This window comes from Anolis carolinensis, chromosome 2 (assembly GCF_035594765.1).
Source record: "Anolis carolinensis isolate JA03-04 chromosome 2, rAnoCar3.1.pri, whole genome shotgun sequence".
NCBI lineage: Eukaryota > Metazoa > Chordata > Lepidosauria > Squamata > Dactyloidae > Anolis > Anolis carolinensis.
The window spans coordinates 2,124,731-2,152,625 of record NC_085842.1 but is presented as its reverse complement, the minus strand read 5'-3'; the positions used below and the strand labels follow the sequence as shown (position 1 = coordinate 2,152,625).

General features: G+C 46.7%; 2 protein-coding genes across 3 annotated transcripts in view; both read left to right on the top strand.

Moving 5' to 3' along the window:
- The window catches only part of LOC103277494 (zinc finger protein 84), a 151,977-nt gene that overhangs the window by 90,774 nt on the left and 33,308 nt on the right, over positions 1-27,895 (top strand). The window lies entirely within an intron of this gene.
- Positions 1,287-25,670, top strand: LOC100561472 (zinc finger protein 721). Of its 2 annotated transcripts, none has more exons than XM_062972723.1 (3): positions 1,287-1,383; positions 11,196-11,340; positions 21,500-25,670. In XM_062972723.1, exon 3 carries the CDS (start codon positions 21,793-21,795, stop codon positions 23,776-23,778), a length of 1,986 nt encoding a protein of 661 aa, XP_062828793.1. In that variant the 5' UTR covers positions 1,287-1,383; positions 11,196-11,340; positions 21,500-21,792; the 3' UTR covers positions 23,779-25,670. The 2 variants fall into 2 exon arrangements, with proteins under 2 accessions (XP_062828793.1, XP_062828794.1); XM_062972724.1 differs by lacking the exon at positions 1,287-1,383 and adding an exon at positions 10,039-10,091.

Below are 27,895 nucleotides of genomic sequence, written 5' to 3'. Positions count from 1 at the left end.
GGATGAAACTTCTTCATCCAGGCAGGCTTTTGAAGGTGAAGGTTGTGAAGATCAAGTCAGGGGCTGCTGTGGTTTTTAATTTTGAATGTTTTTGATGGATATTAACTGAATTTTTTAGTGCTGTTTCTGTTTAATTATGTTTTATATATTTGTATATTTTAAATTATATACTAATGCTTTTATTTCAAGACACTTTGAGTTCCTTTTGGGAAGATACAGCGGGGTATAACAACAACAACAACACAGCTGTAAGCAGTTTTGGTTCTTGGTCAATGGACTGAGCAATTCAAGTCCAACATTTATCCCATCCATCTCTCCATTAAATTGATCTAGTCATTTTCCCAACCTCTTTCGGGCCGATGAGTTAGAAACCCAGAGCTCAGTGATAAATTCTCCTGAATTGACCGAATGGCCCCCTGTTTCAGTAGGGAAGTTGCAGACCTGGTCGTTGGTCTAAAAATAGAAAAGCGGATGGATCAGATTTAATTATCCCAGAGATTTTGAAATCGGATTCCCCCCCCCCCCCCTTTGGCGGCAGTCTTCACCATCATTAACAACACGGGCATCCTACGAAACAGTTGGCAATTTGCCATTATAGTTCCAATCTACAAAAAGGGTGACCCTCCCGATTCTTCCAATTACCGGCCAGTTAGCCTTCTATTGGTAATTTGAAAGCTTTGTGCAAAATTCCTATTAATAAAGTTGCAAACCTGGCTGGACTGGAACAAAATAATCAGCCCTGAGCAAACTGGATTCTGTAAGGATAAATCAGCCTTGGATCACTGCTTAGTACTTTCTCAAATACTCTACTGTTTGCTGCATTACTCCCAGTTTTTAATCTCTGTTATCCTGACATCCATTGCTTAAACTACTTATTTATTTATTTATTTATTTACATCACTTTTACCCCGCCTTTCTCTCCGAGGGGACTCAAAGCGGCTTACAGTAAATAGGCAAAAATTCAATGCCTAAAAACAATGTAAAAACAACAGTTCATATAAAACGATCTACAAAACAACAGTTCATATAAAACAGATACCATTACAAAATAAAATCACATTATATAAAATTTTAAGTATGTCCAACATTAAAATCCATTCATCCAGAATCCTACTAAAATCCATTCATCCAGAATCCTACTAAAAAGAAACCCTCAAAAGTTGATCTATCTTTTATATTATTGTCCATTATTTTCAAACCTAATAATCCTGTCTTTCTGAATCATCTTCTTGTATTTGATCTTAGTTTAATTGCTTGTCTTTTCTTTTCAGCATTTATACCTCGCCCTGAAGGGGACTCAAAGCAGCTTTACAGAACACACACACATGGCAAACACTCAGTGCCTGATTATACAATCAACAAGGACAGACAACACAGACAGAGGTAAAGACAGTTTTTTCCCATCTTATTTCCGGCATCTTAGAGGCTGTGCTCGACGCTGGTCATGGGGAGGGGGGGTTTCTGTTGCTCCATCTTCCATGTCGAGGAGCTTCCTCCCGATCGATGTCCTTAAGGGCGCTTTTATTACCTCTCCACTGAAAGCGGTACCTATTTATCTACTCACATTTTGGCATTCAACCTGCTAGGTGGACGGGTGAGCTGGGGCTAACAATGGGTGCTCACCCCGACCTGGGCTCAAACTCCCGACCTTTCGATCAGCATGTTTTTTCTCCAGCACACAGCGGTTTACCCTGCTGTGCTAAGCCTGTTTCTCTGTATCAGTTAGATATTCCTGTTCTGATGCGATAGCTTAACAGTGTAAATCATTATAATCAAATACTTTCTGGTAGAGAGTCATTATTTTTTTTTTAGTTGCTCTGAGTCTATCAGCCTGTCTGGCCATGTTCCAGAAGCTTTCTCTCCTGCCGTTTTGCCCACATTTATGGCAGGCATCCTGAGAGGTGTGAGGTATGTTGGAAACTAGGCTAGTGAGGTTTATATATCTGGGAGGTCCAGGGTGGGAGAAAGAACTCTTGTCTGTTGGAGGCAGGTGTGGATGTTGTAATTTGATTAGCATTTGATGGCCCTTTAGCCTCAATGCCTGGTTTCTCCCAGTCTGGGAAAATACTTTGTTCGGAGGTGTTAGCTGTCCCTGATTGTCAGAAGAGAAAGCTTCTGGAACATGGCCATACAGCCCGAAAGACTCACAGCCACCCAGTGATTCCGGCCATGAAAGCCTTCAACCATATATGATTTTTTTTTTTGTTTCATTTCCTTCTTTGAATAGTCTTTGATTCCAAGGGGCTCTTGAGGGAAGGTAGTCCAGTTGGGAAAGTCAGTCGGGGTCGGCAGTATCGCTGAAAACAGCTGCAGGGATTATGTGTGTGCACTTCCTGACTTCTTTCTTCCCCTCAATGGGCCCGGGCTGTGGCGCAGGCTGGAGAGCAGCTGCAATGTATCACTCTGACCAGGAGGTCATGAGTTCGAGGCCCGCTCGGAGCCTGTGTTTGTCTTGTCTTTGTTCTATGTTAAAGGCATTGAATGTTTGCCTATATGTGTAATGTGATCCGCCCTGAGTCCCCTTCGGGGTGAGAAGGGCAGAGTATAAATGCTGTAAATAAATTAAATAAATAAATAATGGCGATCCATCTCGGGAGATACAATCCTCCAGGGAACTCACATAAGATCACGGCTTCCCCTATCAACACCGCCATTGCAAAGTTTGCAAAGGTCTGCACTTCTCCTTGGCTTAGTTCAGTGCAGCCAGGTGAACTCCTGCCCTTATTTTGAGCCCATTGGAGGCACTAATCTTGCTACTGACTACAGACAGAGCCTTTCTTCATTTCGTCTGCCGCTATTCCTAAACCGGAAGTTCAAGTTGATGTATTTGAATATTTATTGTTTCTGATTAGACAACCATACATCAAGACTGTTTGCCAAATTAGATGCTCTGAGGAAGGCCAGCTAACTTCTAGAATTGGTGCTACAAGCAGGGCTGCATCCTGGCAAAGTACATTTTCATTACCTTCTTCATTATGTAATTGCGCAAGGGAGGGAGCTTCCAGGGCTCCTTTCTTCCTCATTTTTAGACTTACTTACTTACTTACTTACTTAGGCGATCCCTCGTCGTTCCGAGGACGATAGTCTTCCAACCTTGGTATCTTGGGCGTGTGTTCTTAGGCGACTGAAGAGACCGATTCTTGACCCGCATATTCTCCCGCAGTGAGGACATTGGTTTCCAGGTGGAAGGCGGTCCCAGTCGGGGTTAGCTTGACGCTCCTTCCTCTTGGCACGTTTCTCCCTTAAGCCCTCCGTTCGTGCCTCTTCGAACTCCGCAGCACTGCTGGTCACAGCTGACCTCCAATTGGAGCGCTCAAGGGCCAGGGCTTCCCAGTTCTCAGTGTCTATGCCACAGTTTTTAAGGTTGGCTTTGAGCCCATCTTTAAATCTCTTTTCCTGCCCACCAACATTCCGTTTCCCATTCTTGAGTTCGGAGTAGAGGAGCTGCTTTGGGAGACGGTGATCAGGCATTCGGACAACGTGGCCAGTCCAGCGGAGTTGATGGCGTAGGAGCATCGCTTCAATGCTGGTGGTCTTTGCTTCCTCAAGCACGCTGACATTTGTCCGCCTGTCTTCCCAAGAGATTTGCAGGATTTTCCTGAGGCAACGCTGATGGAAACGCTCCAGGAGTTTGGTGTGACGTCTGTACACAGTCCACGTTTCGCAGGCATAGAGCAGGGTTGGGAGGACAATGGCTTTATAAACAAGCACCTTGGTCTCTCTACGGATGTCCCGGTCATCAAACACTCTCTGCTTCATACGGAAAAATGCTGCACTCGCAGAGCTCAGGCGGTGTTGTATTTCAGTGTCGATGTTGACTTTTGTGGAGAGGTGGCTACCAAGGTAGCGGAAATGGTCAACGTTTTCTAATGTTACACCGTTAAGCTGTATTCCTGGCTTTGCAGAGGGATTAGCTGGAGCCTGTTGGAAGAGCACTTTGGTTTTCTCGATGTTCAGTGAGAGGCCGAGCTTCTCGTATGCTTCTGCGAAGGTGTTTAGAGTGGCTTGTAGGTCTTCTTCTGAATGCGCACAGACTACGTTGTCATCAGCATATTGGAGTTCTATAACAGATTTTGTAGTGACCTTGGTTTTGGCTCTCAGTCTGCTGAGGGTAAATAGCTTGCCATCTGTCCGATAGATGATTTCCACTCCGGTGGGAAGCTTCCCATCAACAAGGTGAAGTATCATAGCGATGAAGATGGAAAATAAGGTGGGAGCAATAACACATCCCTGCTTGACACCTGATTCCACCTTAAATGGGTCACTTTGGGAGCCGTTGCTGTCCAAGACTGTTGCCATCATGTCATCATGGAGGAGCCGCAGGATGTTCACAAATTTGTCAGGGCACCCGATTTTTTGGAGGATGGTCCAGAGAGCGCTGCGATTCACTGTGTCGAATGCCTTTGCAAGGTCAATGAATGCCATGTACAGAGGTTGGTTTTGTTCCCTGCATTTTTCTTGGAGCTGTCGAGCAGTGAAGATCATGTCCACTGTTCCTCTGGAGGGACGCAAGCCATTCTGGGATTCTGGGAGGGTGTCTTCTGAGACAGGGAGAAGGCGGTTTGCAAGGATTCTTGCAAGGATTTTCCCGGCCGAGGTTAGAAGGGAGATACCACGATAGTTCCCGCAGTCTGTTCTGTCCCCTTTCTTGAAAAGGGTGATGATGGTGGCATCCTTGAAGTCAGCTGGGATTTTTTCGGTCATCCACACCTTTTTAATGAGCTGGTGGAGTTGTTGTATCAGCTCAGGTCCACCCTCTTTGAAGATTTCAGCAGGAATCCCATCAGGTCCGCTGGCTTTGTTGTTTTTTTGTTGGCTGATGGCATTGCTGACTTCTTCCAAACTAGGCAGTGCTGCAAGCTCATCTCTGGTTTGTTGTTGCGGGATTTGTGAGAGGGTCTCTTCGGCCACATTGGAGCTGCGATTCAGCAGGTTCTGGTAGTGCTCTTTCCAACGTAGTGCAATTGATGTTTTGTCCTTCAGAATTTTGGTTCCATCTGATGAGCGTAGGGGCTGTATGCCATGGTTTCTTGGTCCGTAAATGATCTTTGTGGCTTTGAAAAATCCCTGAGCGTCATGGGTATCTGCAAGGTGTTGGATTTCTTCAGCCTTCTTTGTCCACCAGATGTTCTTGAGTTCTCTGGTCCTTCTTTGGACCTCAGCTTTTGCACTGGCATAGATCTTTTTCTTGGCAGCACAGTTGGTGTCTCTCTGCCATGTTTGGAAGGCTTTCCTTTTGTTATCAATCAGATGTTGGATCTCTTTGTCGTTATCATCAAACCAGTCTTGATGTTTCTTAGTTAGGTATCCAATGCTTTCTTCGCAGGCTGTGATGATGGAGGTCTTCAGTTTGTTCCAATGTTCCTCAACATTTTCGGGGTGTTCTGTGGGTAGATGATCTTTGAGTGTTGTTTGGAGAAGGGCTCATTTGAAGGGCTCCTGAAGGGCTTGGGTGTTCATTTTGCGCCTTGTTTTTCTTCCTTGGAGTCTGCGTTTGGGGATGATCTTGATAGCCATCGTGGATCGGATTAGCCTGTGGTCTGTCCAGCAGTCATCAGCACCTGTCATGGCTCTTGTGAGAAGCACATCGCGGCGGTCTCTGGCACGTGTGATAACATAGTCCAGGAGGTGCCAATGCTTTGACCGAGGGTGCTTCCATGATGTCTTGAGCTTGTTTTTCTGGCGGAAGAGCGTATTGGTGATGACAAGGTTGTGCTCTCCGCATTTGGTGAGAAGCAAGATGCCATTCGAGTTGCTGTTTCCGTCCCCGTCTTTTCCTATGATCCCTGGCCACAGGTCAGAGTCCCTTCCGACTCTTGCATTAAAGTCCCCCAGGAGGATGATTTTGTCCTCCTTAGGTATCTCCGATAGGATGGTATCCAGCTGACAGTAAAAATTTTCCTTGATTTCTTCGTCAGCATCGAGAGTTGGTGCATAGGCGCATATGATGGTTGCCTGTTGGTTTTTGGCAAGGTTAATTCGGAGGGTTGAAAGTCGTCCGTTGATGCCAGTGGGTGCTTCAGTCAGGTGCTTCACCAGGTCGTTTCTGATCGCAAAGCCAACTCCGTGTATTCTTCGCTCTTCTTCAGGCAGTCCCTTCCAGAAGAAGGTGTAACCTTCCTTTTCTTCCTTCAGCTGTCCCTCTCCTGCTCTCCGGGTCTCCTGAAGGGCTGCTATGTCGATCTTAAAGCGTCCCAGCTCCCTTGCAATGAGAGCAGTCCTGCGTTCAGGGCGTTCGCTGTCAGTGTTATCTAGCAATGTCCGTACGTTCCATGTTCCAAAGTTCATTTCTCTTTTTTGGCCGCAGAGTGGTGACCCCTCTGGACGCGGCAGTCCAGTCAGGGTAGGAGAGGCAGACTATGTTTAGGGCCCCTTTTCTAGCCCCTTCCCCGTGTGGGGTGAGCAGAGCGGATCCTAAAAAGGGCTGCTCAGTCATGGATACAGCTGCCGGACTACTCAACTGCCTCGGTCCTTGAGGTAGAACGACTGAGTCCATATCCACCGCCCATGTGCCAGTCTGTGACTAGGGGCTTCCAGATTTCACAGTCCTGCCCCCGTCGCCACTCGCTGATCGCCATGGGACTTTTGTAGGTTTGTTTTTATTTTTGTTGGAAGACGCCTGTGCGTGATTTTTTTTAAAGTGTGGAGGTCGGTGCATGGCCGGTCAACACACAGTCTTCACAGAGTGAGGTTCCAGCAGTGGTGTGGTTAACACAACGACAGTGGCTTCTCAGTCTGTTGCAGCCTTCTTCCGTCTTCACAGCTGTTGTAACATGTACCATGTTATCCTCCGCCTGCTCTGCCGTTGAGGTCTTTGGGTCTTCGGATTGTGCTTGGTCTGGAACCTCCCCTGCGGCCACTCCTGGGAGTGCATCACTCCAGTGGTTGTCCCCACAGGTTCATCGGAACACGCAAGCCCCCTCACCACGGCAAGGTGACAATCCATCGAGGGGGGCATTTTTAGAGCTGTCGGGATGAAACTTGCTACAATGGTAGAACATATTTACTACTGTTAGCCCTCCCCCCCCCACACACACAAATTTCAGAATGTTTCACTTATTCACTGATTTTGGGAAATTAAAAAAATTAGGAACAACATTTTTTTAAAAACCTACAAAAGCAATCTTCTTGAACTTATATTTTCAATGATACCACATAAACAAGGCATCATCCCCCCCCAAGTTCCATAAAGATTTTCACATCCCCTGATTTTTAGGGAATTTTTAGGGAACCAACATAAATGTAACAGTACTATTTCCCTACAGCATCGTGACCCAGCCCCAGTAGCCCAAGGTGACGAAAAGAACAAAAACACACCGACCAATGTTATCTCTTCCATAGGAGGCTTCTCTTTGTAGTCAAATACTATGGTTGCACTATTTACAAGAACAAGGTTTCCATAACACAAACAAATACTTAGTAGCTTTACATGCTGCAGCCTTCACACGCTGGAGCTTGACACACGAGGCCTCTCTCACTCCAGGCCCCCTCGTATCAGGCCTTCCTCACAGAGAAGCCTCCTCACACTCACTGACTGAGGAGTTCCCCCACTGAGGCAAACTATCTCCAACAGGCTTCGGCTTGCTCACTCTTTCAGTGTTTGATTCACACTTTTGTGATAAAAAAATACCCAATTAATTTGTAATATTTCTGAAAGACGCCAGAGGGCATCCAGTCCAACCCCCTTCTGTACACTCAAACCACCCCAACAGCTGCCCATTCCTCCTCTGAAATAACAATAACAATAGGAAACCTACTCGGTCAGCTTCGGGGTAACTGCCTCTCAATTTGGCTTGCCTCTCAGCGTTGATTCAACTCCCAACGATCCTTTTTTATCTCGAAATCCCTTTAGAGAATGAACATGGGGGTTTTCTCCACCACAACTTTTAGGGGGGAGGAGCAGGTGGCACAAGGCAGTCAGGAGAATTCTGGGAAATGTAGTTTGTGAAGGCAAGGACACCTGTGGCAGAGAATTCAAAAGGCCCCACCCTGAACTACATTTCCCAGAATTTTGCTTGCTTCCCGTGTTAAAGCCTCAATTGGAGTGTGGACCAGGGACCCCTCTCTGGCTCTATTGGCCTAAGGAATGGCAGGGATTTGTGGCTTGGATCTGTTCCCCCCGGAAGAGGGAAGGAGGGAGCTCAGAGGAACCCATGGATGAGCAGCACGTCTGAATTAATAACTGGGGCGGCATACAGGGAGCGTACCACCCCCCTGCTAAGCCAGCTCCACTGGCTGACGATATGCTACCGAGCCCAATTCAAAGTGCTGGTTTTGACCTATAAAACCCTAAACGGTTCTGGCCCAATTTACTTATCCGAACGTATCTCCTCATATGAGCCAACTAGATCCCTAAGATCATCTGGAGAGGCCCTGCTCTCGGTCCCACCTGCCTTGCAGGCGCGGCTGGTGGGAACAAGGGATAGGGCTTTCTCGGTGGCGGCTTACCGGCTGTGGAACACCCTCCCCACAAATATCCAACAAGCCCCAACTCTTCTGGGTTTCAGAAAGGCTGTGAAAACATGGCTATGTGCACAAGCTTTTAATGAGTAATACAATAACGTCGACATGGTCCGATTGAAGGCTGAAGCATGAGGTTTTTAGACAAATGGATCTAATTTACATATGTTTTAATTGTTATAATGTATTTTAATAATGTATTTTTATAGTTTTAATTGATTATATGTACTGTTTTTGTTTTATTATTATGTTCTTGGCATTAAATGTTGCCAACTGTTGTAAGCCGCCCTAAGTCCCCCCGGGTGAGAAGGGCGGGGTATAAATGCTGTAAATAAATAAATAAATATCAGCCTTTTTCCCATTTGGGGATTCAAGTTCTGTTCCTCCCGTTTCCTGTCTCAAGAAACCCACTGAGGAGGGAGGCCTTGAAGGGGTCTTAGGTGTTATATTTCATACTCTCCTTGTGGAATCTGCCAATATCCTACCTGACAGGAATCCAGTTTGATCTGGACAAATGTATATCGTTTTTGAGGAGGTCCAATCCAGCAGCTAGAGCCGTGGTTCCCAACCTGTGGGCTGCTAGACATGTGGGGAAAACTGCAACTGTGCATGCGTCGGGGGTGTGTGCTGCTGTTGGAGGAGTGCGAGAGAGGAGAGAGAGGAAAGGAAGGAAGGAAGGAAGGAAGGAAGGAAGGAAGGAAGGAAGGAAGGAAGGAGACACCAGCGTGTTGCCCTCACCCATGCTCTCTCGGCTTCCCAGGCCAAGGCAGAGAAGACTCACCCAGCAACACACATGAGGGAGCAAGTGGGAGGAGAGTTTGCCAAAGCTGCAATTAATTATTATTATTATTATTATTATTATTATTATTATTATTATTATTAGCTCCCATTGCCACACATCACTTGTAATGGGAAAGCAGCCCTTTGTAAGACCCTGTTTAGTCCCCCAAAGTTGCTGTTGTTGTTGTTATTGTTGTTATTATTGTTATTATTATTATTAAAGCTTATAGGGACAGTTTCTTGGGTCTCACGCTCCGCTTTTTGCACTTTTTTCAACCTCAGTCCCCTTCCCTTCTTTTTTTTTTTTTAACAAAATCCATGGATAATAACACAGCCCAACGGGAAAAAGTTTTCTCAGTGTCTTTGTTTTTAGGCCTGTTCCTGGTGTCATTTGGAGTGCTGTTTCAGAAAATTGCATTGGATAGACCACATCAGCTCTAGATTATTAAATACCGTTTTCTGTGGGTGAGCAGATGGCACCCACGAGCAGGGCCAGCCCTCGCTCCCTGTTGTTCCCTGCCAGGCCTGGCCTTCCTCCCCAGCAGCAGGGACCCCCAGGCCGGGAGAGGGGAGGGCTCTCTTCCGGAGGAACAGCCTTGTGCGTCTCCCTCCCTCTCCTTCCCGCGGTCCTGCTCCTTTAAGGCCAAGCCCCGCCTCTCTTTGGGCGCCTGCCTCCGCCCGCCATGATAGCGCAGGGCGGAAGTAGGGCTCCGGGGTGACGTCATGGCCAGGCGCTCCGCCCCGTTCCCTTGGAGACAGGCAGGCAGAGGGAAGGGGGGGGCTCCGCGGGCGGAAGTGGGAGGGCGCTTCCGGTTGGGCCCAGCCGAGGGAGAGGCGCCAGCCCTTCGCGGGTGAGTGGAATGAGGGGGGGGAGGGGGGGTCGTAAGAAGGCCTTGTTCCAGGATGGTGAGGAGAGGGAGAGACACGTGTGCACCCCCGTCTAGACACACACACACTCCCCGGAGGCCTTGGAGAGGGAGAGGCGCCAGGCCTTCCGCTGTGCCCAGGGCTCGGGACCCGCCTCAGAGCCCCTCCCGGGAGGCCTTGGGGTCCGAGGAAGGGAGGGAGGGAGGGAGGGAGGAGGGCGCCCCTGAGGGAAGAAGGCCCGGCCCTGAGCAGATGCCTCCCCCCCCCCCACGGCAGTGGCACCCAAAGGGGTGAGAACAGAAATACCACTGAGGAAGAAGTAAATACAAGCAGGTAGGTCGGTGGATGGGTGTGTCAAGGAGCCTCAGGGCATTTGGATGAGGCTGGTCACACGCTTTGGTTTCAAATGCGCTCTTTCCTTCCAAACTGCCCTTGAGGGAGGCCAGCTGCCCTGGGAGGGAGGCTTCCCTTCTCCCCTCCCTCCCTCCCTCCCTCCCTCCCTCCCTTCCTGCCCGGTTGGTGCTTTGGATCCGATGTGTGTCACGTGTCTTGTTCCTGTGTGAAACTGACCTACGGAACATTCTCTCTAACATTAATCATGACTCTCTCTAATAATAAGAGCCTGAAGCAACCTCTGGTCCCCCAACACAGGAGCAGCAACGTGGGACCCACAACCCCTTGCAGGGCAGGCTAAGAAGGGCCTTTTCTCTTGCAGGGGGGTGAACTGGCAGGAGAAAGCCCCTCCTCCGCCCATTGGCCTCCCTTCCTTTCCTTTCCTCTTCCTTGTTAGACTGACACATCACAAGGACACCCTGCTTTTTCTCAGCACATGACAAGTCCCTGAATCCCCCACATTCTTCTCCTGTGAGCATGGAGAGAGACAAGATATCTGCTAATTTTCCTATCTGGTTATGTACGGTAGCTTTTTGAATAAAGTCCTGTGTAACTTTTCAAGCTTGACTCTGCTGCCTGAATTGCGGAAGCATCATCTCTCCACTGCTGGCCCTAGGAGCTCCTGATCTGCGGAACTGCTGTTGTTGCTGCTTCCCCCTTTTTGACTGCTTTTCCCCTTTTTGGAAATGGCCCAGACCCATAACCTGGACGCTTCCCTGAGCAGAGAAGGCCTTCGTGCAGAGGAGGAGAGAGGCCCCAGGGAGGGAGTGGCGGAGGCCCTGCAGAAGAAGCTCCAGGCCGGAGCGGAGGAGGAGGAGGAGGACCAGCAGGTGCAGGAAGGTGAGGTGGGCTTGGGAGTGGAATGGGTATGTTTAGCTTTGAGGGAAAGACAGGCCGAGGGGACGGGAGAGCCAATATGTGGAAGGATGTCTCATTGAGGAGAAAAGGGCAAGTATTTCCTACTTCTCTGGAGACTGAAATACAAAGCCATTGATTCGCATTGTGGGAAAGATGCTTCCACCTAAACATTAGGAACCATTTCCTGCTGGTAACGGCTGTTCAGCCGTGGAAGCCTTGTCCCTTCTCAGGAGCCTCCCTTCCCAAGCCCTGGCCTTCCACCTCTTGGGGACTCCATGTCCCAGAATCCCTGATCTTGGGTCAAGGCAGCTGAGACTTCTGGGTGTTGAAGTCCCAAGAAATCCCAGAGGAATCGAGTTTGGGAATCCCTGCTCCAGAGAGCGGAGGGAATAATGATAATAATAGTAATAGTAATAACTATTTCTGACCCTCCCTCTATCCCCGAAGGGAATGGCTCTCTTGGACTACAATGCCCAGAAACCCTACAAAACGTCCTGGCATGAGGGTTGGAGGAACCTGGGAGTTGTATTCCAAGACAAATATCTCACAAGTCCTTGAGGAAGAGGAGGGGGAGGGGGAGGCGGCAGCCTTGGCCTAGGACTGAGACACGAGGAATCCCAGAAGTCAGAGGGTTGGAAGGGACCCCAAGGGCCACCCAGCCGCACCCCCTTCTGCCAGGCAGGGAAACACAACCCAAGCCCTCCCGACAGATGGCCGTCCAGCCTCTGACTAACTCCTCCAAAGAAGGAGCTCCCTCCAGACTCTGAGGCAGAGAGTTCCCCTGCTGAACAGCTCTTCTTCTTACCCTCAGGAAGTCCTTCCTTGTGTTTAGGGGGAATCCCTTTTCCTGCCGTTTGACCTCCTGTCTCCGTTGTCCCTTAGTCTCCGGAGCAGCAGAAAGGAAGCCTTTCCCCCTCCTCTTCCTCACCAATGGGACATCTTTTTGGATATTGAAACATGCCTGCAGTAAAATCTGGATGACTGACAGAGCTTGGAGGACTCTCCTCAAAAATAAAACTTGACAAGCAGACATAGTCACATAGTGTAAATGTACACAGAATAAACACTTCAAACAACTCGGACCTTATTAAGTGGTCAGATGGTGCCCAACAACTAACAGGCTGAGATCAATTCCAGTATCTAGACAGGATTTAATATATCTAGACAATGATACATATCGAGTCGTATTAGTCTTCCTCCTCTCAGTAGGTCAGAGTGCATAGATGTGTTTTTAGTTTGTAGGCAAGGAGGGAGGGGGCAGTTTTTAGTTATTTTGGGAGGGATTTCCAGAGGAGGGGAGGAGCACGGAGAAGGCCCCCTCTCTCGTTCCCACCAGCCGTGCTTGAGTTGGGAGTGGGACCGAGAGCACGGCCTCCTCCGCTGATCTCAGTGCTCGAGTCGGTTTGTAAACGAAGGTGCGGCTCTGCAAATAGTCGGCATCTCTGTTTACAAACCGGTTCGAGCACTGTGATCCTAAACTCAACAAGCTCTATGAGGTATGACGAGCCAGCTGAGAGCCCGAGTCTCTTCTGGTGTGGGAGAATCAGCCATCTACAAAGATGTTGCCAAGGGGTAGCCGAGTATTTGATGAACCAACATAGTATATTATTTGAGAACACAGAAATGTTGGATTACTCTGACAACTACCATGTCAGACTACACAGAGCAGCCATTGAAATCCACAAGCTTGTAGACAATTTCAACAGAAAGGAGAAAACCATGAAATTGAACACAATCTGGCTACCTGTGATGACTCATGGGCCTTGTAGTCCCATTCCTAGTACTGTTGTGACTGACGAAGAGGAGAACTTGGGTTTTCCACCATTTCAGCCAGAAAAGGAACCATTTCAGCCAGAAATTGAGCCTTTGCACCTGCAGGAGGCTTGTCTCCCAGAAATCTCCCAAACAAGCCCTGAGGCTAAATCTCCTGTGTTTTCTCGCCACGAGTTTTGTAAACATCAGAGAGCGGTTCAAGCGGCCTCTCGTAGGAGTGCGAGAATAGCAGCAAAGCATTCAGATGATTAAGCCTGTTCCCATGAGAAGTTTTAGGGAGTCATACATCTGGACACAGAGATTGACTTTCGTTTCTGGTTCCCCAGAGAAGCGTTCTCTGGTGGGGAAAACAAGGCCTATTTAGGTTCCTTACCCCCGGAAAGATCTTGCGGAGTCAATTCGTCAGCTACTGGAGCAAGTTGTGTGTGGACAGCCTCGTTCCTGTTTCAAGCCTCGTTCCTGTTTCAAGCCTTGTCCCTGATTTCAAGCCTTCGCTCCTGTTTCTGCCTTGTTTACCTTCGCGGACCTTGCCTTGTTTCCCAGGACTCAGTCTCGCTTTGTTTTCCCGGATTTTACCAAGTATTTCCACGGATCTTGTTCTTGCTCCTCGCTACCTTGTTGCCTTGAATCAAGCCTTGTGTTCCTAGTATCAAGTTATTTCCTAGCCTTGCTCAAGTTCATGGACTAAAGGACCTTGTCATCTCCCCTCACTTGCTTGGCAAGTGAGTGTTTCGGTTATTGGATTACAACTTTGGACCTTAATATTTCATATTGGACATTGTTTCTTTGGACTAATTTTGACCTTTCCTGAAAGGTCTAACTCTGGACTATTTTCTACACTTGTTTTTATTAACTTTTTATACTCCTTCAATAAAGATATTAGATAGATTCTGGCCTCTGTGTATGGTTATTGGTGCCCTGCAGCCTGGGTCCTGACAGTTTGACTCCGCCACCCTAAGCACCAATTAACCTAGGCCAGAATGTCCACCGGAACCGTGCCGGGTGGCCAGCCACTTAGCTACACCATCGACAAGGAGGAAGTGGACCGCATCCGTGATAAGCTCAATGCGCAGGAGGGAGAAATAAAGGGATTGAAGGAACGCGGAATCCGACTCCCGGCCCTGGCATTGCCAACCAAGTTTTCCGGAGAAGCTTCTAAGGTTCATGTTTTCTGTCGCCAATGCCAAGCTTATCTAGAGGCCCGCAATGCCGAGTTTCCCCAAGAAGACATCAAAGTGGCGTGGGTCTACAGCCTTTTAGACGGGCCAGCGGCCAACTGGGCGACGGCACTGTTCGACCAAGGTTCTCCACACCTAAGATCAGCGCAACACTTCTTGGATCACATTAAGGCGACTTGGGGGATCGAAGACAATTTGGAGGCCGCCGGCCATAAACTCCGGCGCCTCTCTCAGGGGGACAGACCCTTGTCCCAGTACATAGCCGAGTTCCGAGTGCTGGCCCACAGCACCGGATGGAATGATATAGCCCTCAGAGGACAATTTCGGGAGGGTCTCAACATCGAGATGTTGGAAGAAATCTCCAAAGTGGATCCCCCCCACTGTCTTGAAGCACTCATTGATCAGTGTTTACGAGCTGAAGTCATGCTTGCCAACAGAAAACAATGGGTCCGAGGCCAGAGCGGTAGAGCTGGGGTGAAACCTCCCGCTCCCACCAGCGTCCAGCCGCGTCCAGTATGGAGACCCCCGCCACCAGCCCCATACCCCAGAGGGAGCGAGGAGGTGCCGATGCAGTTGGGCAATGTGCGTCCCAGGTTAGATGCCGCCGAGAAGGCTCGCCGCCAACGCCTAAATCTCTGTTGGTACTGCGGAAACGGGGGCCACTTCGCTAGAGAGTGCCCAGCCAAAGGGAAGCCCCCCGCCCGTCTGGTGGCGGCGTCCTCCACGGAGACGAAGACATCTGAGGCGGCTGGCGCACAGCCGGCGGGGGAAGCCAGCGACCGGGCGTAGAGAGGCTCGCCAACCCGGTCAAAAAACCCACTCAAGAGCCGCCAACCGGGGTCCTATTTCTTCTAGTGGTCACCTTGTGGTCAGCAAAAAAGGGACCAGTCATGGTCCATGCCATGATAGACTCAGGAGCTACAAACAATTTCATTGATAGAGAGTATGCCGACTCTCTGGGATTACAATACCATGACTTCAAGAATGCCCGTGTGGTGCAAGCCATCGATGGCCGCCCCCTCAAGACGGGTCCCGTAAGCCAATGGTCGGAACCCACCAGAATGTGGATAAGGGAACATATGGAAGAAATTTCCTTCTTTGTTACCGAGGTTCCCCATTTCCCTGTGATTTTGGGAATTCCTTGGCTGACACTTCACGACCCAAGCATCTCCTGGTCCAACAGAGAACTGCAGTTTGCTTCAAAATATTGCCAAAACCATTGCCTTGTAGCCAAGGTCTGCCATGCCACAGACACTGAACCCATTATCACCTTGCCCAAGAAGTACTCAGAATATTGGGATGTATTCAATGAAAAAGAAGCCGAGAGGTTACCCCCCCATAGACCTTATGACTGTGCCATTGACTTGGTGGAGGGGGCCCCGATCCCACGAGGGCATCTCTACTCCCTGACTGAACCGGAGCAAGAAGCTCTCAGGGAGTTCATAGAGTCAAACCTTCGCAAGGGATTCATCAGACCCTCTCAATCCCCAGCCGCTTCCCCAGTGATGTTTGTGAAAAAGAAGTCAGGGGAATTACGCTTGGTGGTGGACTATAGAGCATTGAACAATATCACCAAGCGGAACAGCTATCCCCTGCCCTTAATCTCGGACCTACTAGACCGACTTCGAGGGGCCAAGGTCTACACCAAGCTGGACCTTCGGGGAGCGTATAATCTAGTTCGCATCAGAGAAGGGGACGAGTGGAAGACCGCCTTCCAGACTAAATTCGGATTATTCGAGTCCCGAGTTATGAATTATGGATTATGTGGAGCTCCCGCAACGTTCCAGCATTTTGTCAATGACATCTTTCAGGATTATCTAGATCGGTTCTTGATCATCTACCTGGACGATTTTTTGGAGTTTTCTAGATCACAATCAGAGCATGAGAACCACGTCAGAATGGTGTTACAACGATTGCGGGATCATGGACTTTATGCCAAGCTGGGAAAATGCGCTTTTGATCTACAAGAGGTAGATTTCCTGGGGTACCGCGTCTCACCACTAGGGCTCTCCATGGACCCGGCTAAGGTTTCAGCAGTATTGGAATGGCGGGCGCCAACCAACAAGAAAGAGGTGCAACGATTCTTGGGGTTCGCGAACTATTACCGTAAGTTCATTCCAGACTTTGCCCGCTGGTCTGACCCAATCACCAGCTGCATCCGTGGGAAACAGCCTTTCCGCTGGACAGATCAAGCAGAGAAAGGGTTCCAGCAACTAAAGAAATTATTCACGTCCCAACCAATCCTTCAGCATCCAGATCCTGAAACCCTTTTTGTCGTGCAGGCGGATGCCTCCGATGTGGCGATTGGGGCTGTACTCCTACAACCAGTGGGAGACCATCTTCATCCTTGTGCCTTTCATTCCCGTCAATTGACCGCGCCAGAGAGAAATTACACCATTTGGGAAAAAGAACTATTGGCCATAAAGGCAGCCTTTGAAACTTGGAGACATTGGCTAGAAGGGGCCAAATTTCCCATTGAAGTCCATACTGATCATCGAAATTTAGAGCATCTAAGAACTGCCCGCAAGCTAAATCAAAGGCAACAACGCTGGGCTTTATTCTTTGAACGTTTTAACTTCCAAATTCATTATGTAACCCCAGCCCAGACCAAGCAAGCAGATGCTCTGTCACGGAAACCGGAATACGCTGCAGGGCGCAAGGAGACCTTTGAGTCTCAGCTGCTACAACCCGAGAACTTTGCCACGCTCACAGTGGGAAACACCAAATCCACTCCCATTGAATCAACCTCCCCTACTCCAGGACCCCTTTGTGCTCAGGAAATCAGGGCTAATCAACAAGCAGACGCCTGGGCACAGGACCAACTTCGCCAAGGACTACGTTTTCCCTTTTCGCTTAAGGATGGGCTACTTTGCTATAGAAATCATGTTTACATCCCCCCAGGACCGGGCAGGGAAAAAGCACTTCGTCTGTGTCATGATTGCAAGCCAGCAGGGCATTTTGGGCTATTTAAAACCATGCATTTGATTCTAAGAGATTTCTGGTGGCCCAAGATCCGCAAGGATGTGGAAAAATATGTCAACACCTGCCCAGTATGCCAGCGCTCCAAGACAAGAAGAGAAAAGCCCACAGGGCTTCTGCATCCTCTCCCTACCCCATCCCGCCCATGGGAAATAATCTCTGCGGATTTTATCACTGATCTACCACCTTCCTGTGGATTCACCACGATCCTAGTGGTGGTGGACCTTTTCACCAAATTAGCCCATTTCATTCCCTGTGATGGCCTTCCCACGGCCAAAGAAACTGCAGATCTATTCCTCCAACATGTTTTCAGATTGCATGGATTGCCCAAGAGTTTGGTCACAGACCGTGGGTCCCAATTCACCTCTCGTTTCTGGAAAGCACTACAAAAACTATTGGGCATAGACTCTCGTTTATCTTCGGCTCATCATCCCCAAACAGATGGACAAACTGAGCGCACCAATGCCACTTTGGAACAATACCTTCGCTGTTATGTGAACTATCAGCAAGACAATTGGGCTTCCCTGTTATCGCTGTCAGAGTTTGCCTACAATAATGGGGTCCAGGCTTCTACTAAAGAAACGCCGTTCTTTGCAAACTATGGCTTCCATCCACGTTTCTTTCCTCCTGTCATTGAAACCTCAGAAGTTCCCGCAGCAGAGGACTGGCTGCAGGAACTCACAGCAGTGCAACAACTTTTGCTCCAGCAACTGGACCAAGCCAAGGAGGATTATAAACGCCACGCTGACAAACATCGCCAGCCGGGCCCCGAAATCAAGGTAGGAGACCGGGTTCTTCTGTCCACTCGCTTTTTGCCCTCCCACCGTCCCTGCCGGAAGCTAGATGCCCGTTTCATTGGTCCCTATCCAGTGGTGGCACAACTTAACCCCGTGACTTTCAAACTCCAACTTCCGCGCTCTATGCGCATTCATCCAGTGTTCCATCGCTCCCTGCTCCTTCCGGCGGATGGTGTGCGCCCAGACGCAGACCGGCCGGCCCCCGACCCTGTTTTGGTGGGCGGAGAAGAAGAGTTCGAGGTTCAGGACATTTTGGATTCTCGCTTTCACCGCCGCCGCCTACAATATCTCATTGATTGGGTAGGTTTTGGCCCCGAAGAGCGCTCTTGGGAAGACGCTTCCACGGTTCATGCCCCTGATTTAACCCGCCACTTCCATCAGACCTATCCCGCCAAGCCGCGGCCCCGCGCCTCGGGGAGAGAGCGCCAGTTTGAGAGGGGGCTTGAGGAGGGGGATAGTGTGATGACTCATGGGCCTTGTAGTCCCATTCCTAGTACTGTTGTGACTGACGAAGAGGAGAACTTGGGTTTTCCACCATTTCAGCCAGAAAAGGAACCATTTCAGCCAGAAATTGAGCCTTTGCACCTGCAGGAGGCTTGTCTCCCAGAAATCTCCCAAACAAGCCCTGAGGCTAAATCTCCTGTGTTTTCTCGCCACGAGTTTTGTAAACATCAGAGAGCGGTTCAAGCGGCCTCTCGTAGGAGTGCGAGAATAGCAGCAAAGCATTCAGATGATTAAGCCTGTTCCCATGAGAAGTTTTAGGGAGTCATACATCTGGACACAGAGATTGACTTTCGTTTCTGGTTCCCCAGAGAAGCGTTCTCTGGTGGGGAAAACAAGGCCTATTTAGGTTCCTTACCCCCGGAAAGATCTTGCGGAGTCAATTCGTCAGCTACTGGAGCAAGTTGTGTGTGGACAGCGCGCTCCGTTTCCAAGCCTCGTTCCTGTTTCAAGCCTTGTCCCTGATTTCAAGCCTTCGCTCCTGTTTCTGCCTTGTTTACCTTCGCGGACCTTGCCTTGTTTCCCAGGACTCAGTCTCGCTTTGTTTTCCCGGATTTTACCAAGTATTTCCTCGGATCTTGTTCTTGCTCCTCGCTACCTTGTTGCCTTGAATCAAGCCTTGTGTTCCTAGTATCAAGTTATTTCCTAGCCTTGCTCAAGTTCATGGACTAAAGGACCTTGTCATCTCCCCTCACTTGCTTGGCAAGTGAGTGTTTTGGTTATTGGATTACAACTTTGGACCTTAATATTTCATATTGGACATTGTTTCTTTGGACTAATTTTGACCTTTCCTGAAAGGTCTAACTCTGGACTATTTTCTACACTTGTTTTTATTAACTTTTTATACTCCTTCAATAAAGATATTAGATAGATTCTGGCCTCTGTGTATGGTTATTGGTGCCCTGCAGCCTGGGTCCTGACACTACCCGTATCAAAAAAGACTCTAAAATCAGGACAGTAAATAAAAATCAACACTCCAAAAATGAGAATTACAGGCATGAAACAATCTGGGCCAGCTAACAAAGGATTCCCCCCAGGCAGAAAGCAGGCAGACTTTGAAAATGAAATTCAGTGTCAATCAAGGTGGCCAGCTGCAACATTCACACTTGCCTCAGGCAGACAAGAATTCTTTCTCCCACCCTTGACATTACACAGATATATTAACCCCACGTGCCTAGTTTCCAACAGACCTCACAACCTGGAACATGGCCATACAGCCTGGAAAACTCACAGCAACAAAGTTATCAGACCTCCATTATGAAAACGGGTGCCTTTTGGGAGATTGGAATGGAGTGATTTCACCAAAGAAAGACAAACTCTCGGGGAGGAGATGCAAAGAATATACTGTATATACTCAAGTGTAAGCCTCTCCTCCTTTCCCATGCAGCGCACGCCTTCCTCTCCTCTCTCGCCGCAGTGCGTGCCTTCCTCTCCTCGGCGCTCGTCTTTCCCACTTTTCTTTATTCATATACACACTGCATTTCCCCCAAAATGTATAGTTAAAATACATTTAAAATACAAAATGTATAGTTAAAATAGTTAAACTATGGTGATTATTGGAAGGATATGTAAGCACATTCACATTGAAGAAGGTTAGAATAATAATTTAATCAGAGTTGGACAGTCTTAAATCTTAAATTACAGTTGTATGTAAATATTCAAAAACATTTAACCTACTGATGCCTCAATTAATCTAATTTTATTGTTATCTATTTTTATTTTGAAATGTACCAGTACCTGCTGCATCTCCCACCCCAGTCTTATACTCGAGTCAATAGTTTTTCCCAGTTTTTTGTGTTAAATTAGGTGCCTCAGCTTTTACTCGAGTATTTACGGTACACATTTTTCAGAAAGACAAAAGGCTTTCTCTAGAATTGATAAGATATGGATATCTGCCAAACTCACAACCTATGTTCAGAAGACAGAAATCCTACCCAAAACTATCTCAGATCATAATCCATTGACTTTAGTAATTAAAAAGAAAGTAAAACACTTAGATGGCAGCTGAATGAATCACGACTGCAAAAGGAGGACGCAATTGAGAATTTGAAAGAAAAACTGAAAGAATATTTGGAACTTAATTTAAATCAAGTTACAGATATTCAAACAGTATGGGATGCCAGTATAGTTTATATTAGAGGATACTTTATAAAATGCAATACTGAAATGAGAAAGAATACACAGAAACATTTTCAGGTAATTTCAGATGATATTAAAAAAAGAAGAGGAGTTAAAGAAAAATCCTTTGAATTCAAACATTCTAACTCAGATAAAACTCCTACAAAAGCAATTATCATGTTACTAGTTAATGAATTGGAAACTAAAATAAAGAATGCAAAAAAATTACTTTGAATCACCTAACAAACTAGGGAAATGGTTAGCATATACATTGAGGAAAGAAAGGCCAAAAAATGTAATTGTCAATTCTTTATTTATGTATTTATTTATTTATGACATTTTATACCGCCTTTCTCTACCCTGAAGGGGACTTACTGTTAAGATACAACATGAGGATAAAATATTAATGAATGATATCAATATTCAACAGGCTTTAAAACATTATTACATTAATTTATATAAGGGTGACCACATATCTCTACAAGACATTGAGAATAATTTAATTGTGCAAAAGACGCCAAAAATAAATGTTCACAGTTCACAGCCTGTTATGCCTTCAGCTTTGCTGCATTGTTGGATTTTAATTTGTAGGGTTGAATTTTATTTTGTGCAGAGAACCTTTGGACCTGAGGAGGGATTGTTTGTTGTTGGGCAAGTGTTAAAGCATTTCTCACCAGGCAATGGGCACCTTCCCTCTTCCCTTGGGTTTGTTACAGCACGAGACTTGTTCTTCATGTTCCATGAGATCTTTCTCTGTTCAACTCCTGAAGAGACTTTCCCCTCATTTGTCTGCAGGTAACTTCTGAAAAAGTTCTTCGAAGAACACGGCGTGAGAGCTTTGCCCGAGGAGTGCTCTAAGTCTAAAGTGACTTCAAGATACACAGCAATGACAACAAGAAAAAATAATTAGTAGAAAAATATATTTCAAGTTACAAACCTATGCAGTTAACAGGAAGAAATAAGATTGTGCTGAAAAAAGAGAGGCTTGGAAAAGCGAGCAGAAGGCTACAGCAATACAAAGATTGTGCTATTCAGGAGGTTATGTCTGTGAACCCCTGGCGTAATATTTGAATTATAAATATAAAAGAATGGCAAGTCCTCTACCTCCCTATCCTAGATCACAAACACGGGAGAAGTTACATCAGTGTGTGGAATGTGGAAAACAATTTGATAGGAAAGGTTCTCTTACTAGACATGAACGGACCCACACAGGGGAGAAGCCCTATAAATGCATGGAATGTGGAGAAAGCTTCAGTCAGAGTGGCAGTCTACGTTCCCATCAAAGGACCCACACAGGGGAGAAGCCACATAAATGCATAGAATGTGGAGAAAGCTTCAGTTGCAGTGGCAGTCTACATTCCCATCAAAGGACCCACACAGGGGAGAAGCCTTACAAATGCATGGAATGTGAGAAGAGCTTCAGTCACAGTGGCAGTCTACGTATCCATCAAAGGACCCACACAGGGGAGAAGCCACATAAATGCATAGAATGTGGAGAAAGCTTCAGTTGCAGTGGCAGTCTACGTTACCATCAAAGGACCCACACAGGGGAGAAGCCTTACAAATGCATGGAATGTGAGAAGAGCTTCAGTCGCAGTGGCAGTCTACGTACCCATCAAAGGACCCACACAGGGGAGAAGACACATAAATGCTTAGAATGTGGAGAAAGCTTCAGTCGCAGTGGCAGTCTACGTTCCCATCAAAGGAAGCACACAGGGGAGAAGCTCTATGAATGCATGGAATGTGGGAAGAGCTTCCGTTGGAGTGGCAGTCTAAGTTTACATCAAAGGACCCACACAGGGGAGAAGCCCTATAAATGCTTGGAATGTGGGAAGAGCTTCAGTCGGAGTGACAAATTACGTTCCCATCAAAGGACCCACACAGGGGAGAAGCCATATAAATGCATGGAATGTGGGAAGAGCTTCAGTCACAGTGATAAACTACGTTCCCATCAAAGGACCCACACGGGGGAGAAGCCCTATAAATGCATGGAATGTGGAAAGAGCTTCAGTCGCAGTAGCAGTCTGCGTATCCATCAAGGGGTCCACACAGGGGTGAAACCATATAAATGCATGGAATGTGGAGAATACTTCAGTCACAGTACCCGTCTGCTTATCCATCAAAGGAAGCACACAGGGGAGAAGCCCTTTAAATGCATGGAATGTGGAGAAAGCTTCAGTCACAGTACCAATCTACGTTCTCATCAAAGGACTCACACAGGGGAGAAGCCTTATAAATGCATAGAATGTGGAGAAAGCTTCAGTCGGAGTGGCAGTCTACGTTCCCATCAAAGGAAGCACACAGGGGAGAAGCCCTATAAATGCATAGAATGTGGAGAAAGCTTCAGTCAGAGTGTCAGCCTACGTTCCCATCAAAGGAAGCACACAGGGGAGAAGCCTTATAAATGCATGGAATGTGGAGAAAGCTTCAGTCGGAGTGGCAGTCTACGTTCCCATCAAAGGAAGCACACAGGGGAGAAGCCATATAAATGCATAGAATGTGGAGAAAGCTTCCGTTGGAGTGGCAGCCTACGTTCCCATCAAAGGAAGCACACAGGGGAGAAGCCATATAAATGCATAGAATGTGAAGAAAGCTTCAGTAGCAATGGACATCTACGTTCCCATCAAAGGACCCACACAGGGGAGAAGCCACATAAATGCATGGAATGTGGTAATAGCTTCAGTCGGAGTGACAAATTACGTTCCCATCAAAGGACCCACACAGGGGAGAAGCCGTATAAATGCATGGAATGTGGAAAGAGCTTCAGTCGGAGAGATACTCTACAGTCCCATCAAAGGACCCACACAGGGGAGAAGCCACATAAATGCATGGAATGTGGAAAGAGCTTCAGTCGGAGTGACAAATTACGTTCCCATGAAAGGACCCACACAGGGGAGAAGCCATATGAATGCATAGAATGTGGAGAAAGCTTCTTTCAGCGAAGCAGGCTATGTTCCCATAAAATGACCCACACAGGGGAGAAGCCACATAAATGCATGGAATGTGGAGAAAGCTTCCGTCGGCGTGACAGTCTACATTCCCATCAAAAGACTCACAGGGGAGAAGCCATATGAATGCATGGAGTGTGGAGAAGGCTTCAGTCAGAGTGACCATCTGCATTTCCATCAAAGGACCCACACAAGGGAGAAGCCATACAAATGTACCCAATGTGAAAAGTGCTTTAGAGAAAGTTCAGCATACAGTAGACATCACAGAACTCATGTTCCTCTAGAGGAGACGGGCCTTTGAGTTTCCGAGCTCTCTCTAAAAAAGCATTGCAAGGAAAGAGGAAGGCCAGCACCTTGATCTCTCTCCCCCAGAACTGCAGTTTGTGTGGCCTTGGCTGACGACTACTGGGAGCAGGTGTCACTCAGAGGGGCTCTTTTCTCCGGATTGCAGCAAGCTTGGAAGGGGTTCACCTAACCTCCTCCCCAAGGAGACCCATCGCAGGCTTCTAGGATGATCTGTGAAGGTTTGCTGAAATGAGCAGCAGCTGAGATCTCGGGATAAAAGGTTCTGAAAAAGAATAGCTCTTTGGTTGCAGATAACGTCATATCTTCATACTCCTGTCTCATGTCTTGGCTCTGCTTCATTCAACGGCATTGAATGTTTGCTGTGCATGTGTATTGTGTGGACTGTGATCCGCCCTGAGCCCCTTTGGAGAGATAGAGCGGAATATGAATAAAGTGTTGTTATTATTATTATTATTTTGGGCTCTAGCTCTGTACCTGTAACCCTTTTCTGGACTTTGTTGTATACTGAATATTTGACTCTAAATTCTGGACTGACGTTCTGGTTTCGTTTATGGACTGGACTTTGTTTGTATCCCTGACTTGCTGGCTTGATTTTGGGACTCTAAATTCGGTTTGTACTCTTGATATTTGATGAACTCTGCGTAATGAACTCTTGGCATATGACCATTGGTCTGTAACCTTGGGTCTTGTTTATTTTTGCTCCTGACCTGGATCTACAGTACTCGACGTGTCTGCATTAACTGGACTCTTGACCTGCACTTGTGTTCATTGTTCCTTCGACTGTGTGGCTCCAATTGCATTATTTTTAGCCCAGTGGTTTCCAACTAGGGATCACTTGACCAGGGACCACTCTCCAAAATTAATACCAAAAGGGTTACAACTCAGTTTTTGGTCAACTTTAGATTCGGTTTGGTTATTTGGGGTGCTGATTCAGAAAATGGCATTGGACAGACCACATCAGCTCTAGTTCCTGATACAGAACACATGCCACCCAGTAGTCGCCATCTGCTCGTCCACAGAAAACCATATTCAATAAACCTCGGCACTATAGGAGGGTTTTGCGAGACTACTCGCTCTCATTGCAATGGTGTAGTAATGGTGAGGCCATGGACCCTATTTAAGCTCTTCCGGACCATTGGTGGCCCACGGACCACAGATTGGCAACCACTGTTTTAGCCGGACCAAAGACTTCAGTCTTCCTGTAAGTTAATATGGTCTTGGCTTATCTTGTGTTTGTTTAATAAACCTCAGAGTTTATACTAGGAGAGCCCTGGAACACGAGACCATCACTCTACATGTGCATTTATCGTTGCTTACAGTGAATCATTTTTGGTATTTGGGACTGTTTAATCCCCACCTTTGGCAAAGGGTCCATTAGGATACACAACATATCTCCCTAACAGCAGGGAATGGAAGGCAAAGAATGATGACAACGACTGATGTACATTCATGAATCAGTTCAGATGGACACATTAACTAAATTGATGAAGTATAGAGTATAGAACAGTATTGAAAGGAAATCGAGTAAACAGATAATCATATAGTGAGTGAGAGGTTTCTAGACTATGGTTTGGGGTCCATTAATTTTGTTCTTATTGTGCAAGGTGTGTATTCTTGTTCCCTTTATATTTGTTAAGTAGTCATTAAAAAAAAGGTACCAAAGTTATAATTTGTGTAAAAAAATAAAATGCCAAAATTGTAATTTGTGTAAACAGGCTTTGATTTGTTTTTCTTTTTCTGTGTTTGAATAAAATGTTTTTTTTAAAAAATAAAATGTGATATAGTAGCTTTAAAAAGCCAATGTGATTCTAGGCTGTACCAATGGGAGCATGATGTCTAGATCCGGGTAAGTTTTAGTTGACTCTGTGTCCAGTTCTGAGCAGCTCAATTCAAGCAAGAGTTTGGGATGCTAGAATGTGTCCCGAGAAGGACTCTAGGGAATGGCTGAGGGAGATGAGTGTGTTTAGTTTGGAGGGGAAAAAGGCCGACGGGACAAGAGAGTCGATAATTGGAAGCATGTCCCATTAAGGAAAAAAGGGCAAGGAATAGCAAACACAGAGCTACAGCTGAGTGTATTGTTCTTTTCAAACAATTAAACATTCATCTTCTAAGTCTAAACGTTAGCAAGGTCATTGAAAAGTAGAGTCCAGCAGTCTCGAAAGTTTAGGACTCCCATGCTTAGGCTTCAGGACTAGTATTCAGGACTAAAGTTGGTTGTGGAACGCCCTCCCAAATGATGCCAGGGAGGCTCCCTCTCCTATCTTTCCACAGGAAAGTTAAGACCTGGTTGTGGGACCAGGCTTTCAAGCAAGAGCAGCAGCATCAATCACTACCACACCTTTTAGAACTCAATGACAGACCCAGTTTTTAGACTCCAAATGTGCCAGTTGTATATTTATATGTATACTAGCTGTGCCCGGCCACGCGTTGCTGTGGCGAAGTCTGGTGGTCTGGGAAATAAAGTATTGAGGAATTGGTGGTAGTTAAGGTCAAGGGTAAAGGTTTTCTCCTGACATTAAGTCCAGTCGTGTCTGACTCTGGGGGTTGGTGCTCATCTCCATTTCTAAGCCGAAGAGCCGGCGTTGTCCGTAGACTCTTCCAAGGTCATGTGGGCGGCATGACTGCATGGAGCGCCGTTACCTTCCCGCCGGAGCAGTACCTATTCATCTACTCTCATTTGCATGTTTTCGAACTTTAGGGTTGGCAGAAGCTGGGGCTAACAGTGGGGGCTCTCTCCGCTCCCCCAATTCAAACCTGTGGCCTTTCGGTCCAGAAGTTCAGCAGCTCAGCGCTTTAACACGTTGCGCCATCAGGGGATATTATTTCCTAAAGGTTGTGAATATACAATATTTTGGATTTTTTTTTGTCTGTTGGAGGCAAGTCTAATTGCTGCAATTAGGGAAAATGATTAGCATGTAATGGCCTTGCAGCTTTAAAGCCTGGCTGCTTCCTCCCTGAGTGAATTTTTTGTTGGGAGGTGTTAGCTGGCCCTGATTGTTTCCTTTCTGGAATTCCCTTGTTTTCAGAGTGTTCTTCTTTATTTAGTGTTCTGATTTTAGAGATTGTATTGTTCTGTTCTATTATACCACTGTAATTTTTATATACTCAGATTTAATGTTTTTGAATAGTTGGAGCCAGATTGTATTCATTTTCACAGTTCACAGCAACACAATAATAATAATAATGATAGTAATAATAATGACTTTGGTAATACGCACTGCTTCACTCCCTTCTCAGCTTCTTTTCTGGAAGAATCGTATCTTGGGAGATGTTAGCTGGCCCTGATTGTTTCCTTTGTGGAATTTCCAATTTCCCTGCTTTCAGAGTGTTGTTCTTTATTTACTGTCCTGGTTTTAGAGATTACATTGTTCTGTATTATTCTATCACAGTAATTATTTCATATTACAGTAGAATCTCGCTTATCCAACATTCGCTTATCCAGTGTTCTGGATTATCCAACGCAGTCTGCCTTTTAGTAGTCAATGTTTTTGTAGTCAGTGTTTTTAATTCATTGTGATATTTTGGTGGTAAATTTGTAAACACAGTAATTACTACATAAACATTACTGCGCACGGAACTACTTTTTCTGTCAAATTTGTTGTATAATATGATGTTTTGGCGCTTAATTTGTATAACAATTACCTAATTTGATGTTTAATCGGTTTTTCCTGAATCCCTTCTTATTATCCAACATATTCACTTATCCTGTCAGCCTGTTTATGTTGGATAAGTGAGACTCTACTGTATATTGATAATCTTATATGATCTGCTTAGAACTGGATTATATGAAGCCCCTTCTTCACAGCTGTATAAAATGCACACTGAAGTGGATTATATGGCAGTGTGGAGTCAAGATAATCCAGTGCAAAGCAGATAATTATAAATGGGTTATATAGCTGTGTGGAAGGGCCTTGAGTCTACACTGCCATATAATTTA